The sequence below is a fragment of the Saimiri boliviensis genome, chromosome 9 (genome assembly GCF_048565385.1).
Source record: "Saimiri boliviensis isolate mSaiBol1 chromosome 9, mSaiBol1.pri, whole genome shotgun sequence".
Classification (NCBI taxonomy): domain Eukaryota; kingdom Metazoa; phylum Chordata; class Mammalia; order Primates; family Cebidae; genus Saimiri; species Saimiri boliviensis.
Genome location: NC_133457.1, coordinates 97,661,527 through 97,677,100, shown reverse-complemented (window position 1 = coordinate 97,677,100; position 15,574 = coordinate 97,661,527). Strand labels below are relative to the sequence as shown.

The 15,574-nt window shown below is 50.5% G+C and overlaps 1 protein-coding gene across 2 annotated transcripts in view; it reads left to right on the top strand.

The window, feature by feature from the left end:
- The first annotated feature begins 266 nt into the window (after positions 1 to 266).
- Positions 267 to 15,574, top strand: part of SNTA1 (syntrophin alpha 1) — a 34,470-nt gene continuing 19,162 nt past the window's right edge. Inside the window, exons 1-2 of one of the 2 annotated variants that reach the window (XM_074406410.1) lie at positions 267 to 734; positions 6,454 to 6,639. In XM_074406410.1, coding sequence (XP_074262511.1) covers positions 425 to 734; positions 6,454 to 6,639 — 496 coding nt within the window. In that variant the 5' untranslated portion in view covers positions 267 to 424. The remainder of the gene's footprint in view (positions 735 to 6,453; positions 6,640 to 15,574) is intronic. The other variant, XM_039479459.2, reaches the window with a different exon arrangement.

Sequence of the window (15,574 nt, the reverse complement as noted above, 5' to 3'; positions counted from 1 at the left end):
AGCTACAGTCCCGGCCCTCGACGGACATTCCTAGCGCAGAGACCCCTGCGCTGGATCACTGGGTTCCGCCCCCGAAGCGAAGCCGGGCTCCCTGACTCCCCGCCCAGCACCACGCCTCCCAGGCTTCGCGCCTTCCTTCGTGGCCCCGCCCGCTCCTTCTAAGCCGCCACCTAGGTAGTTCCACTCGGAGGTCCTCGGCTCCTGGGCCCCGCCCCGGCCTCCTGCTCCTGCCCGAGGCCCCGCCCTCAGCGCTGGCCACACCCCTGGTAGCCCCGCCCCCAGAGCTCCTCCCCCCAGCGGCCAGGGTAGGGTGGCGGCTGGCCCAGCCGGGCCCCCGCTACCCTCTGCCCAGGGTGCTTGGTAGGAACGGGCAGGGCACGGCGGGACAGGGCAAGCACGGCGGTCCGGGGTCTCGGAGGCGAAGATGGCGTCCGGCAGGCGCGCCCCGCGAACCGGGCTGCTGGAGCTGCGCGCCGGGGCGGGCTCGGGGGCCGGCGGCGAGCGGTGGCAGCGAGTGCTGCTGAGTCTGGCGGAGGACGTGCTGACCGTGAGCCCCGCCGACGGCGACCCTGGCCCCGATCCCGGCGCTCCGCGGGAGCCGGAGCCCGCGCAGCTAAACGGCGCTGCGGAGCCAGGCGCGGGGCCCCCGCAGCTGCCTGAGGCGCTACTGCTCCAGCGGCGCCGCGTGACGGTGCGCAAGGCCGACGCCGGTGGGCTGGGCATCAGCATCAAAGGTGGGCGCGGGACACCAAGGGTGCGGGGTCGTGGTGTCTGGGGGCCTCCGAGGGCACAGGGGGCTGGCAGCGCGCCTAGGACATACAGCTGGAGGCCTTCTGTCTAGGGGTAAGGGGAGGTCTGAGGAAACAGGTAACGGAGGGCACTGGGCGCACCAAGGTCGGAGGGGGTTTCTGTAGTTGGTGACCTTAGGGGACACTGAAGACATTGGTGTGGAGGATATTGTGGGAGCACCAAGGACACGTGGGTGGGGAGTTCTGTGTGGAGACGTGGGGGTCTGAGGGGCAACCAGCATGAACATCAAGGACAAGAGGGGTCCCCCAGAAAGCAGAGAGTGGAGAAAGGGGGTTGAGGCCGGGACAACGGTGGAGCAGGGAGAAGGGAGTCCCTGAGAAGCAACCAAGGTGGGCGCAGTGGGGCGCCCTGGAGTCTGGGAAGCACAGGGGTGGATAGGAGGCCTGGGTGCAGGCACAGGCTGGGGTCACAGAGAGAAGGCCAGCAAGGCCTTAGGAATCTAAGGACCCAGGAAGGCTATGGGGAACCCCGACAGCTGGATTTCAGCCTCCTGATCTGAATCACCTTGCACAGGATAGAGAGAGCTTTCAGCCCGCAGGACTGACCGCTAGTAAGGTGCAGGTAGAGTGCATCCAGACTGTGTTTGAGTCCAGGACCAGCTGTGTGAGCTTGCACAAATCCCATCCCATCCCATCTCTGAATCTTAGTTTCCTCAACTATGTAAGAGGACGATAGAGTTGTGACTTCTGAGAGCAGGGCTCACCACACCAGCACATTGTAGGTGCCTAGTTAATTACTGCTGTTAGCCGAGAGGAAAATTGGAGGCCAGGAGATACTCCCAAAGCAACTAAACATAGTGCTTAAAATCCTTGCACACCTGCAGCTGCTGGGCTCACCATTCCTGCCCATCTGTTTTTCAGGGTTCCAGCCCCGCAGGGTGCTTTGGGAAAGGGCATCAGCCTTTTGCTGCACCTTGAATATGTACTGTCCCCACTCAGGTCTCCGTGGTACTGGTTCTGTTCACTAGTGCCTCCAGACACTTTGGCTTGGCTGAGGCAGTGAGAATGGTGGTGAATGCCACCACTGTGTGCCAGGTGTTGTGCCCAGGACACTAGTTTCATGATCCACTTCATCCTAGCAACAAGTGGTGAAAGATAGGGAGTATAATCCCATGTCACAGGTGAAGAAACTGAGACTCAGAAAAGTAAAATGATTTTCCCACGATTACACAGTGTGTGTCAGCCCTGGGATTTGAACCTTAATTATCAGCTACCGTCCCCCAGAGAGTGCTCAGGGAAGTTGATTCTTTCCTGCAGAATGGCAGATTCCCAGGCAGCCAAGAGGACCTAAAAAGGGCAAATGGGACAGCGAGCATGTGGGCACCAGTCTTACCCCCAGTCTCCAGCATGGGATAGGGCAACAGACCAATCCGAAAATTATACACTCAGTGTGTCAGAGCAGGAAGGAACTTATTTATTATTATTATTATTGAGACAGAGTCTCACACTGTTACCTGGGCTGGAGTGCAATGCCATAATCTTGGCTCACTGCAACCTCTGCCTCCCAGGTTCAAGCAATTCTCCTGCCTCAGCCTCCCAAGTAGCTGGGATTATAGGTGCCCACGACCATGCCTGGCTAATTTTTTTGTATTATTATTATTATTTTTTTTAGTAGAGAGGGGGGTTTCACTATATTGGCCAGGCTGGTCTTGAACTCCTGACCTCGTGATCCGCCTGCCTCTGCCTCTCAAAGTGCTGGGATTACAGGCATGAGCCACTGTGCCTGGCCTGAACTTATTCATATAGAGTTCCATTCTACAGATGGACACACTGAGACTCAAAGAGGAGTAGACTTTCTAAGGTCACACAAAGTTACCCCCCAGCTGCATACTTCTAGGTGGAGGGGAGGGTACTTTTAGGAGACTTCAGGTACTATCATTGGATCCAAATCCTTGTGGATGGAGACTGGGCTCCTGTTGCCATGGTAACCCCTCCTCTAGTGTCTAGCTTAGTCTGAGGCAGCCATGAGTGATCATAATGAGTGATCATAGCTTCAAACTGAACTGAAACCCCTAGTTTCAGGTGGGGGAGGGCAGATATAAATAGAAACCCCTTTCTCTCCTAGACTTCAAGCTCTGTGCAGATAAGCAAAGTGTTGGGCCTGTGTGGGGGTCAAGAGAGGTGTTCCAGTCCCGGCTCTGCCACCAGATTGTGTGACCTTGGAACAATGATCTCCTACTCTGGGCCACTAATTCCTCATCTTTAGTATTCTGGGGATGACCCAGGAGTGTGAAATTTGAGGGCCTGACGTGCCATCTATCATAGGGTGAATAGTGTTGGTTCTGGAGCTTGGAGGCCTAGGTGTAAATATGGGCTTCACTACTTACCAGCTGAGTGACCTTGGACAAGGGGCTTCCCTCCACACTTCAGTTTTTCTAATAGGAAACTGAGCATGCCTATGAGATGGGGTGATGCAATGAAAGATGCAATGAAACAACATTGAATGCATTCAGCACAGTGCTTGGCATTTGATACGTGCAACTAAGGTGAACTGTTATTACTATTTCTTTTTTTTTTTTTTTTTTTTTGAGATGGAGTTTCGCTCTTGTTGCCCAGGCTGGAGTGCAATGGCGCGATCTCGGCTCACCGCAACCTCCGCCTCCTGGGTTCAGGCAATTCTCCTGCCTCAGCCTCCTGAGTAGCTGGGATTACAGGCACACACCACCATGCCCAGCTAATTTTTTGTATTTTTAGTAGAGACGGGGTTTCACCATGTTGACCAGGATGGTCTCGATCTCTTGACCCCGTGATCCACCCGCCTCGGCCTCCCAAAGTGCTGGGATTACAGGCTTGAGCCACCGCACCCGGCCTTGTTATTACTATTTCTTATTTTAAAAGGGCATTTCACAGTTAAGTAATAAAGCAGTTTAGTAAAATGTATTAGCTTCTTTTGTATCTGATATGTAATTCAGACAGGCTTTTAGAATCTCTAGACTTTAAGGCTTTGGTTTCCAGCCTGGACCTTGGGTTGTAAAACATTATGATTGCTAAAGCAGTCTTTTGAGGCCATAGGAATAGCTGACTGCTATCTTGATTCCAGTTTGAAGGGTATCAGTGGATTCCCACATTGCTGTTTTTTTTTTTTTGAGACAGAGTTTCACTCTTGTTACCCAGGCTGGAGTGCAATGGCGCGATCTCGGCTCACCGCAACCTCCGCCTCCTGGGTTCAGGCAATTCTCCTGCCTCAGCCTCCTGAGTAGCTGGGATTACAGGCACGTGGCACCATGCCCAGCTAATGTTTTGTATTTTTAGTGGAGACGGGGTTTCACCAAGTTGACCAGGATGGTCTCAATCTCTTGACCTCGTGATCCGCCCGCCTCGGCCTCCCAAAGTGCTAGGATTACAGGCGTGAGCCACCGTGTCCAGCCCTTTTTTTTTTTTTTTTTATGAGACAGAGTCTTGCTCTGTTGCCTAGGTTGGAGTACAGTGGCATGATCTTGGCTCACTGCAACCTCCGCCTCCTGGGTTCAAGAGGTTCTCATGTCTCAGCCTCCTGAGTAGCTGGGATAACAGGAGTGTGCCATCACACCTGGTTAATTTTTGTATTTTTAGTAGAGACGGGGTTTCACCATGTTGGCCAGGCTGGTCTCAAACTCCTGACCTCAAGTGATCTGCCTACCTCAGCCTCCCAAAGTTCTGGGATTACAGGCATGAACCACTGCACCAGACCCCCATATTGCTGCTTCAAATCCAATTTTTTTTTAGAATTTTATTTTTCTTTCTTTTTTTTCAGATGGAGTCTCACTCTGTTGCCCAGGCTGGAGTGCAGTAGCGCAATCTTGGCTCACTGCAACCTCCACCTCCTAGGTTCAAGCAGTTCTCATGCCTTAGCCTCCCACATAGCTGGAATTACAGGCATACACCATCATGCCTGGCTAATGTTTGTATTTGTATTTGTATTTTATTTTATTTTATTTTGAGAAGGAGTGTTGCTTTGTTGCCCAGCCTGGAGTGCGGTGGTGTGATCTTGGCTCACCGCAAACTCCACCTCCTGGGTTCAAGGGATTCTGCTGCCTCAGCCTCCCGAGTAGCTGGGACTACAGGCATGTGCCCCATGCCCAGCTAATTTTGTGTTTTTATTTAGAGTTTCACTCTTGTTGCCCAGGCTGGAGTGCAATGGGGTGATCTTGGTTCACCACAACCTCCAACTCCCAGGTTCAGGTGATTCTCCTGCCTCAGCCTCCTGAGTAGCTGGGTTTATAGGCATGTGCCACCATGCCTAGCTGATTTTTGTACTTTTAGTTGAGAATAGGGTTTCACCATGTTGGCCAGGGTGGTCTTGAACTCCTGACCTCTGGTGATCCACCTGCCTCAGCCTCTCAAAGTGCTGGAATTACAGGTGTGAGCCACTGTGCCTGGCCATATTTATTTTATTTTATTATTTATTTATTTTTTGAGATGGAGTTTTGCTCTTGTTGCCCAGGCTGTAGTGCAGTAGTGAAATCTCAGCTCACTGCAACCTCCACTTCCCAGGTTCAAGCAATTCTCCTGCCTCAGCCTCCTGGGTAGCTGGGATTACAGGCACCTGTCACCACGTGCAACTAATTTTTAGTAGAGACAGCATTTCACTATATTGGCCAGGCTGGTCTTGAACTCCTGACCTCAGGTAATTGACCTGCCTCAGCCTCCCAGTGTGCTGGGATTACAGGCATGAGCCACCCTGTCTGGCTATTTTAATTTTTCATTTTTGTATATATTTATAGGTTACATAAGAAAATAAAAAACATTTTAAAAAAAGCGATTGAAGCACTTTGTAAGTTACACAAACACTGCTAAACACCCAAAGCACTTAATCAAAAGATCCAGGGATCAAAGTATAATATTATGAATTTTGAAAATGATTAATTAATTAATTAATTGAGACAGGGTCTCCCTCTGCCACCCAAACTGGAGTGTAGTGGCACACTCTCAGATCACTGCAGCCTCAAACTCCCGGGCTTAAGCGAGCCTCCTACCTCAGCCTCCCTAGTAGCTGGGACCACAGGTGCATGCCATCATGCCTTGCTAATTTTTGTATTTTTAGTAGAGACAGTGTTTTGCCATGTTTCCCAGGCTGATCTTGAACTCCTGAGCTCAGGTGATCTGCCCACCTTGGCCTCCCAAAGTGCTGGGATTACAGGCATGAGCCACTGCACTTGATGGAAAATGTTGTATTGGCTGGGCGCGGTGGCTCATGCCTGTAATCCCAGCACTTTGGGAAGCTGAGGTGGGCGGATCACTTGAGATTGGGAGTCTGAGACCAGCCTGACCAACATGGAGAAACCCCATCTCTACTAAGAATACCAAACTAACCAGGCGTGCTAGCACATGCCTATAATCCCAGCTACTTGGGAGGCTAAGGCAGGAAAATCGCTTGAGCCGGGGAGGCAGAGGTTGCCGTGAGCTGAGATCACACCATTGCACTCCAGTCTGGGCAACAAGAGCCAAACTCTGTCTCAAAAAAAAAAAAAAAAAAAAGAAAAGAAAAGAAAAGAAAATGATGTATTATTAGTGTCCCATTCTCAGATTCCCTTTATTCTCCCATTCCCTTTTCCAGCACTGGGCTGGGCACCAAGGGAAGCCTTCAGAAATAATTTTGCCTTGCTGTGACTCCCAGGTGTGGGAGTGTCTGCCTCAGTCTTGTCCTCCTTCTGTGCCTGTGCAGGCGGCCGGGAGAACAAGATGCCTATTCTCATTTCCAAGATCTTCAAGGGACTGGCAGCTGACCAGACAGGAGCCCTTTTCGTGGGGGATGCCATCCTGTCCGTGAATGGGGAAGACTTGTCCTCTGCTACCCACGATGAGGCAGTGCAGGCCCTGAAGAAGACAGGCAAGGAGGTGGTGCTGGAGGGTAAGCACTGACGTTCCGGGGCCCAGAGGGGCTGGGGGGAGGTGTTCCACTGCTTCCCTACCTCCCCCAGGCCTCGAGAGGTCCCATGCCAGCACTGGGGACTGGGAGGTGGGCAGGATTGAAAACAGAAACAGAACCTGGGCACCTGCCTGAAGACAGTGCGGAGTGGTGGAGGGAGAACTGGCACAGAGCCAAACAGACCTGGTTTGCATTTTCTGTCTTCTAGTCATTAGTTCTGCGGCCCTGAACAAGTCACTTCATTTCCCTGAGCCTTAGTTTTCTCATCTGTCAAATGGGGGATGTAGCTCCTGCCTTTCTGGGTTGTTGCAACGAGGGCAAAAAGGTACATGGCAGAATGTGCCAGCCCCTGAGTGACACAGGGAGAGAGGGGTGTGGACTGGGGAAGGGGCAGCTCAGATTCTTTCCTGTGGGGCGTGGAGAGCTCTTGACTCCAGGTGTTTTTAGGTCCTGGGGGCCCTAAATCCCTAAGACCCATCCTCCTTTGGGAGAAGCCTTGGCTTTTATTTTACTTTAAGTTTTTTGAGACAGAATCTTGCTCTTTTGTCCAGGCTAGAGTACGGTGGCATGATCTTGGTTCATTGCAACCTCTGCCTCCTGGGTTCAAGCAATCCTCCTGCCTCAGCCTCCCAAGTAGCTTGGACTACAGGTGTTTGTCATCACACCCAGCTAGTTTTTATATTTTTGTAGAGATGGGGTTTTGTCACGTTGGCCAGCTGGTCTCGAACTCCTGATCTCAGGTGATACGCCCGCCTTGGCCTCCCAAAGTACTGGGATTACAGGCATGAGCCACTGTGGCTGGAAACCTTGGCTTTTAAAAAAGTTTTTTTTTTTTTTTTTTTTGAGACGGAGTTTCGCTCTTGCTACCCAGGCTGGAGTGCAATGGCGCGATCTCGGCTCACCGCAACCTCCGCCTCCTGGGCTCAGGCAATTCTCCTGTCTCGGCCTCCTGAGTAGCTGGGATTACAGGCATGTATCACCACACCCAGCTAATTTTGTATTTTTAGTAGAGACAAGTTTTTCCATATTGGTCAGGCTGGGCTCGAACTCCCAACCTCAGGTGATCCACCCGCCTTGGCCTCCCAAAGTGCTGGGATTATAGGCGTGAGCCACCGTACCTGGAAGCCTTGGCTTTTATATAGCAGGACATCAAATCCTTTCACCGAAGATCAGAGAGGAGTTTTGGGGGGGCACTTTGGTGGGAGGGCTTTCTCTGCTGTTCCCTCACGTGTGGTCTTGGATTGGACCCTTGCCCTCTGTGGGCCTCAGTTTCCCCATCAGTTGTTATAGGCCTCCTGCTGAGGTTGTCCCATGACCGTGTTGTGCCATGTCTCTTAAGAGGTTTCTGCTTTGCTCAGCCCTTTCCTCAAACTCCCCTCTCTCAGCTCTGGAAGCCCGTGGGTGCCTGAGGAATGTGTCTCTGGCTTATGGCCCAGAACAGGCACAGGGAGGTGGCGGGGGCTGATGGAGAATAACGTGGCCAGAGAAGCTGCTGAGTTGAGTCCTAGGCCCAAATCCTGCTGGGTTGCCCTGGTTTCCCTAAAGGAGTCTCCAAGAAGCCAAAGAAGCAAACAGGCTCTGGGTCCATGGTTGATCTTTGACCTTCTTGTGGCCCCAGACCTCAATTCCCATTCGTGTTTGTTTTATTTTATATTTTAGGTATATCTATTTAAATGCCATGGATGCATTTTTTTTCTCTTTTTCTTTTTGAGACAGGGTCTTGCTCTGTCACCCAGGCTGGAGTGCAGTGGGAGTGTAGTAGTACAATCTTGGCTTACTGCACCCTCCACCCCATGGGGCTCAAACAATCCTCCCACCTCAGCCTCCTGAGTAGCTGGGACTACAGATGCACACCACCATGCCCGGCTAAGTTTTGCTTTTTTTTTTTCTTTTTTGAGATGGAGTCTTGCTCTGTTGCCCAGGCTGAAGTGCAGTGGTGCGATCTCGGCACACTGCCACCTCTGCTTCCTGGGTTCAAGCAATTCTTCTGCCTCAACCTCCCAAGTAGCTGGGATTACAGGCATGTGTCACCATGCCTGGCTTATTTTATTTTTATTTTTTGTATTTTTAGCAGAGAAGGGGTTTCACCATATTGGCCAGGCTGATCTTGAACTCCTGACCTCACCATCCACCTGCCTCGGCCTCACAAAGTGCTGGGATTACAGGTGTGAGTCATCACACCCGGGCAATTTTTGCACTTTTTGTAGAGACAGGGTTTCACCATGTTGCCCAGGCTGGTCTCCAACTCCTGGGCTCAAGGGATCCTCCCACCTAAGTCTCCCAAAGTGCTGGGATTACAGACCACAGTGCCCAGTCTAGATGCATTTTTTTTTTTTTTTGAGACGGAGTTTCGCTCTTGTTACCCAGGCTGGAGTGCAATGGCGCGATCTTGGTTCACCGCAACCTCCGCCTCCTGGGTTCAGGCAATTCTCCTGCCTCAGCCTCCTGAGTAGCTGGGATTATAGGCACGCGCCACCATGCCCAGCTAATTTTTTTGTATTTTTAGTAGAGACGGGGTTTCACCATGTTGACCAGGTTGGTCTCGATCTCTCGACCTTGTGATCCACCCGCCTCGGCCTCCCAAAGTGCTGGGATTACAGGCTTGAGCCACCGCGCCCGGCCGATGCATTTGTTTTGATACTTAAAAAAGGCTGACTCTAGAGTGTTGGTCCCTAAGAGCTTAAGTATATCAATCATATTTTAATGGCAAAGTTAAATAATAGAATCCCACATAAATGATATGGATATAAGAGACTTTCCCCCACATGCCTCATTATTTTGATATTTATAGCCAGCAATGCGGGTTGAAACCACTGACATTCATTGAAATGTCATATTTTAGTTGATTTGAAAGTTCTTTACATAGTTTCTGTTGTTTGAAAGTTTAGTATGCTGGGTGTGGTGGCTCATGCCTATAATCCCAGCACTTTGGGAGGCTGAGACAGGGGGAACACCTGAGACTGGGAGTTCAAGACCAGCCTGGCCAACATGGTAAAACGCTGTCTTTACTAAAAATACAAAAATTAGCTGGGTGTGGTGGTAGGTGCCTATAATCCCCGCTACTTGGGAGGTTGAGGCAGGGGAATCGCTTGAACCCAGGAGATAGAGGTGGCAGTGAGCCAAGATTGCACCACTGCATTCCAGCCTGGGTGACAACAGTAAGACTCTGTCTCAAAAAAAAAAAAAAAAAAAAAAAAAAGCTGGTTCTTGAAATCCTCTCTGCTCTGTGATAAATCTCTGTTTAGCCTTGGGTAAGACTCTTACCTTCTAAGGTCCTCAGTTTTCCTATTGGGGTTAGGCTAGATCATACGTGATCAATAGCTTTCATTTTGAGTGACAGCTTCAGCCAGGCATGATGTCTTACACCTGTAATCCCAGCACTTTGGGAGGCTGAAGTAGGCAGATCAGTTGAGCCCAGGAGTTTGAGACCAGCTTGGGCAACACAGTGAGACATCATCTCTGCAGCAAAAAAAAAAAAAAAAAAAAAAAGTGTAAGTGTCAGCTCCACTAGTAGCTCTGGGAGTTCCATATTTGGAAGAACTGGGAAGCTTTGTCTGGGCTCAGCAGAAAGGAGCTGGAATTGATTAGCAATGCTCTAGATGCAGTAGAGAAGTAACATGTGTATCATCCCAGGACTGAGGGGCCCCTACTCTTATATTCTCTGAGATGTCTCATAGGACAAGATCATTCCTTGGTAAACCCTGCCTATGGCTGGGGTTAGAGGAAGAAGGGTGTGGCCTTCATGTTTTTCCCCACTTTTCCTTAGCTGAAGCCTTTTTTGACCTGCTCTCCTGGCCAAAGGTCTCGTGGAGGGAGGTCATTCCACTCAAGATAGCACAAAGTGGGGAGGAGGAGTGGTGGAAGGCACTGGAGTCAGGAATCTCTGAATGGCAAGAGTGATCGGAGAAGTCTGAAGGGTAGGAGGAGACTGGACTGTGGCTGGTCCTTGAGATTTTGGGGAGTTAGTGAAGAAGGTCCAGGCCTGGCAGTTGCCCAGTCTGGAGCCAGGGTTCCTGGGAGCCTCTCTGGACCTGGGTTCCCCCGGAGCACAATCACTGGCTGCATTGTTCGGCACTTCCCTACTCACATCCCATTACCGAGGCTGCCTCCAAGGGGCCATGGAATTATGGCCTGTCCTTTGGATGTGAACTTGGCAAGGCAGCTGGATATTTTTCTAGCTCAGTGGGTAGTGAATTCCCTGAGAATGTCTTGAGAGAACAAGTATTACCAACAAACTCCAGGTGTCAGCTAGAGCCTTACTTCCCTGGCCTAAGTTAGGGGCTCAGCTGAGCCAGCCAGCAACCCCAGCCCGCCTCCTAGAACATTTCTTCTGCTAGGTCAGGGCTTTGCAGAAACATCCTGATCCTGTTCTCAGCCAGAGGGCTGTGTTTGTGACCACAGTCTAGGCCCAAGCTGGCAGCCAGCATGCCTCTGTCTGCTGCTTAGAGAGGCCCATTGTGTGTACAGACCTCAAGCCAGGGCCAGCCTGGGGCCTTAGAGACAGGCCTGGGGGAAGAGGGAGGGACAGCCACAAGGAAAACGCCCTTCCCTGCTCCCATTCGTGTGGCTGGCAAGACTGTGTGACAACCGTGAGCCTGTTATGAATTAAAAGTAATACTGGCTGGGCACAGTGGCTCACGCCTGTAACCCCAGCACTTTGGGAGGCCGAGGCGGGCGGATCACCTAAGGTCAGGAGTTCAAGACTAGCCTGGGCAACATGGGGAAACTCCATTTCTACTAATAATGCAAAAATAGCCTAGCGTGGTGGCACACGCCTAGAATCCCAGCTACTTGGGAGGCTGAGGTAGGAGAATCACTTAAACCTGGGAGGTGGAGGTTGCAGTGAGCTGAGATTACGCCACTGCATTCCAGCCTGGGGTGACAAGAGCAAAACTCCGTCTAAAAAAAAGAAGAAGCCCAAAACAAAAAACAAAACCAAAAATAATACTAAGGCCGGACACGGTGGCTCATGCCTATAATCCCAGCACTTTGGGAGGCCGAGGCGGGTGGATCACCTGAGGTCAGTAGTTTGACCAGCCTGGCCAATGTGGTGAAACCCCATCTCTACTAAAAATACAAATATTAGCCAGGCATGGTGGTGGGTGCCTGTAATCCCAGCTACTTAGGAGGTGGAGACAGGAGAATCACTTGAACCCAGGAGGTGAAGGTTGCAGTGAGCCAAGATTGCACCACTGCACTCCAGCCTGGGTGACAGAATGAGACTCTATCTCAAAAAAAAATTATTCCTTTAGTACTACTAAGGAAGCAAAAATTAAAAAAAAATTTAAAAAAAGAAGAAAAAAATTAATTAAGTGAATGATAGTGCTTTATATAAAGTAAGGAAGGCGTACCCTTCAGAGAAATCAGGCTTTTTATTTATTTAGGATCTCACTCTGTTGCCCAGCCTGTAGCACAGTGGCATGATCGCAGCTCACTGCAGCCTCAGCTCCTGGGCTCAAGTGATCCTCCTCTCTCAGCCTCTCAAGTTGCTGGGACCACAGGTATGTGGTACCACACGTGCCTAATTAAAAAAGAAAATTAGGCTGGGTGAAGTGGATCATGCCTATAATCCTGGCACTTTGGGAGGCCAAGGCAGGCGATCACAAGGTCAGAAGTTCAAGACCAGCCTGGGCAATATGGTAAAACCCTGTCTTTACTAAAAATACAAAAATTAGCCAGGTGTGGTGGCATGCACCTGTAGTCCCAGCTACTCAGGAGGGTGAGGCAGAAGAATCACTTGAACCCGGGGGGCAGAGGTTGCAGTGAGCCAAGATTGTGCCACTGCACTCTAGCCTGGTGACAGAGGGAGACTTCGTCTTAGAAACAGGGTCTCCCTGTGTTGCCCAGGGTGGTCTTGAACTCCTGGAATCCATCAGTCCTCTCAAAGTGCTGGGGTCACAGGCATGAGCATGGCGCCTGACCCTGTTATTGTTTTCTTTAGTAAACTGGAAGCTGTTTGAGGGCAGGAACCACATGTGGCTTGTCTCTGAGCCTGCAGGTCTGGCACTGAGCCCACCACACATTAGATATTGGTGAGTGTTTGGAGACTGATCAGTGGGGTATATCTTGGACCCTTTCTACTTTACCTTTCATCTTTTCAATTGCAGCTGACTTTCCTAAATGTTTAAGATGGGACTTGAGAATCATGCTGAGCTTGACTGACTCTTGAACTTTTCTGTTCTGAGTCCTCAGAATTCTGAGGCCAGCCCCTTACCAGCTTTTCCCCAGGAGACAGCCACTGCCAGATGTCCTGCCTTTGAGCTGGCTTGATGTATCACCACCATCAAAAGCAGGATGTCGGGCCAGGCGCGGTGGCTCAAGCCTGTAATCCCAGCACTTTGGGAGGCCGAGGCGGGTGGATCACGAGGTCAAGAGATCGAGACCGTCCTGGTCAACATGGTGAAACCCCGTCTCTACTAAAAATACAAAAAAATTAGCTGGGCATGGTGCCGCGTGCCTGTAATCCCAGCTACTCAGGAGGCTGAGGCAGGAGAATTGCCTGAACCCAGGAGGCAGAGGTTGCGGTGAGCCGAGATCGCGCCATTGCACTCCAGCCTGGGTAACAAGAGCGAAACTCCGTCTCAAAAAAAAAAAAAAAAAAAAAAAGCAGGATGTCATTCATAGATGTAGCTAATTTGGGCCACCCTGTTCAATTTAGCTGAGTCATGCTGTGCCCCAGAGATGCCGGGGGGACCCCCATCCCAGAAAGAGAGGCATAAATGGAGCTCCTGTTCAGTTCTCCCATGGCCGCAAAGACCTGTTGTTCTCACCATTGTTCTCAAGGAAACGTTTACTTGGCTGCGCACACACATAGCTTTGGACCATGTGACTCCCCAGACAAAACTTGGCTTAATCTAGCCCTGGCCTGTTCCCCGGACCTTGATTAATATGCCTTGTGGGCCTCTGGAGACAGGTTCTGGCCCTGATGAAGCTGTGTGACCCTGGCTGCTGCTGGTGGTGGAGGAGATAATAGTGACAATAATCAGGATGGTAGCATTGGCTGCTTATTGAGCACCCACACTGTGCTCAACACAATGAGCACCTACTGTGCTAAGTGCCTTCCCTATGTTTCTTTTTTCTTTGAGATGGAGTCTCGCTCTGTCGCCCAGGTTGGAGTGCAGTGGCACAATCTTGGCTCACTGTAACCTCCACCTCCTGGGTTCAAGCAATTCTCCTGCCTTGGCCCCCCTAGTAGCTGGAACTAAAGGCATATGCCACCACGTCTGGCTAATTTTTTGTATTTTTAGTAGAGATGGGGTTTCACCTTGTTGGCCAGGCTGGTCTCGAACTCCTGACCTCAGGTGATCAGGGGTTACAACCTACGCAAGAACCCAAAAACATGCAAACCTTTTGACCTAATAGCACCCATTCCAGGAACCACCCTTCAGATAAATGCTCACGGGTGCACACAGATGCACAGTGCTAATTTTTAATTTTTAAAAAAATTAGCTGGGAGGCCCCATGTGGTGGCTCATGCCTGTAATCCCAGCACTTTGGGATGCCGAGGTGGGTGGATCACCTGAGGTCAGGAGTTTGAGACCAGCTTGGCCAACACAGTGAAACCCTGTCTCACTAAAAATACAAAAACTAGCCAGGTGTGGTGGCATGCGCCTGTAATCCCAGCTACTTGGGAGGCCAAGGCAGGAGAATTGCTTATACCTGGGAGGTGGAGGTTGCAGTGAGCCAAGACAGCACCATTGCATTTCAGCCTGGGTGACAGAGTGAGACTGTCTTAATAAAATAGTAAAAAAATTAGCTGGCTATAGTGTTATGCACCTGTAGTCCCAGCCACTCAGGAAGCTGGGTGGGAGGATTGCTTGATCCCAGGAGTTCGAGGCTGTCCTAAACTATGATTATGCCACTGTAATCTAATCTGGGTGACAGAGCAAGACACTGTCTCTTACAAAAATAATTACCAACAACTTGAGAGTGTAAAGGGATCATCTAACAGAAAACCACTGTTGATAATTTCTTTGTTTTTTTTTTTTTTTTTTTTTTTTTTTTTGAGACGGAGTTTCGCTCTTGTTACCCAGGCTGGAGTGAATGGCGTGATCTCGGCTTACCGCAACCTCCGCCTCTTGGGTTCAGGCAATTCTCCTGCCTCAGCCTCCTGAGTAGCTGGGATTACAGGCACACACCACCATGCCCAGCTAATTTTTTGTATTTTTAGTAGAGACGGGGTTTCACCATGTTGACCAGGATGGTCTCGATCTCTTGACCTTGTGATCCACCCGCCTCAGCCTCCCAAAGTGCTAGGATTACAGGCTTGAGCCACCGCACCCGGCCTCTTTCATAAACTTTCTTCCAGAAAGTTTCCATATTTGTTTATATCACATAATAAGTTGAGAACATATAAGTCTTTCTCATTCTTTTTTATTTTTAATATATATATATATTTTTTTGAGACGGAGTTTCACTCTTGTTACCCAGGCTGGAGTGCAATGGCGCGATCTCGGCTCACCGCAACCTCCACCTCCTGGGCTCAGGCAATTCTCCTGCCTCAGCCTCCTAAGTAGCTGGGATTACAGGCACGCGCCACCACGCCCAGCTAGTTTTTGTATTTTTAGTAGAGACGGGGTTTCACCATGTTGACCAGGATGGTCTCGATCTCTCGACCTCGTGATCCATCCGCCTCGGCCTCCCAAAGTGCTGGGATTACAGGCTTGAGCCACCGCGCCCGGCTTTTAATATTTTTTTAAATAACTTTTTTGAGACAGTGTCTTACTCTGTTGCCAGGCTGGAGTGCAGTGGCACAATCATAGCTCACTGCAGCCTCGATCTCCTGGACTCAAGCAATCCTCCCACCTCAGCCTCCTCAGTAGCTAGGACTACAGGTGCACACCACCACACCCAATTAAATTTTTGTGGTTTTTGTGGAGATGGGATTTTGCCACGTTGCCCAGGCTGGTCTTGAACT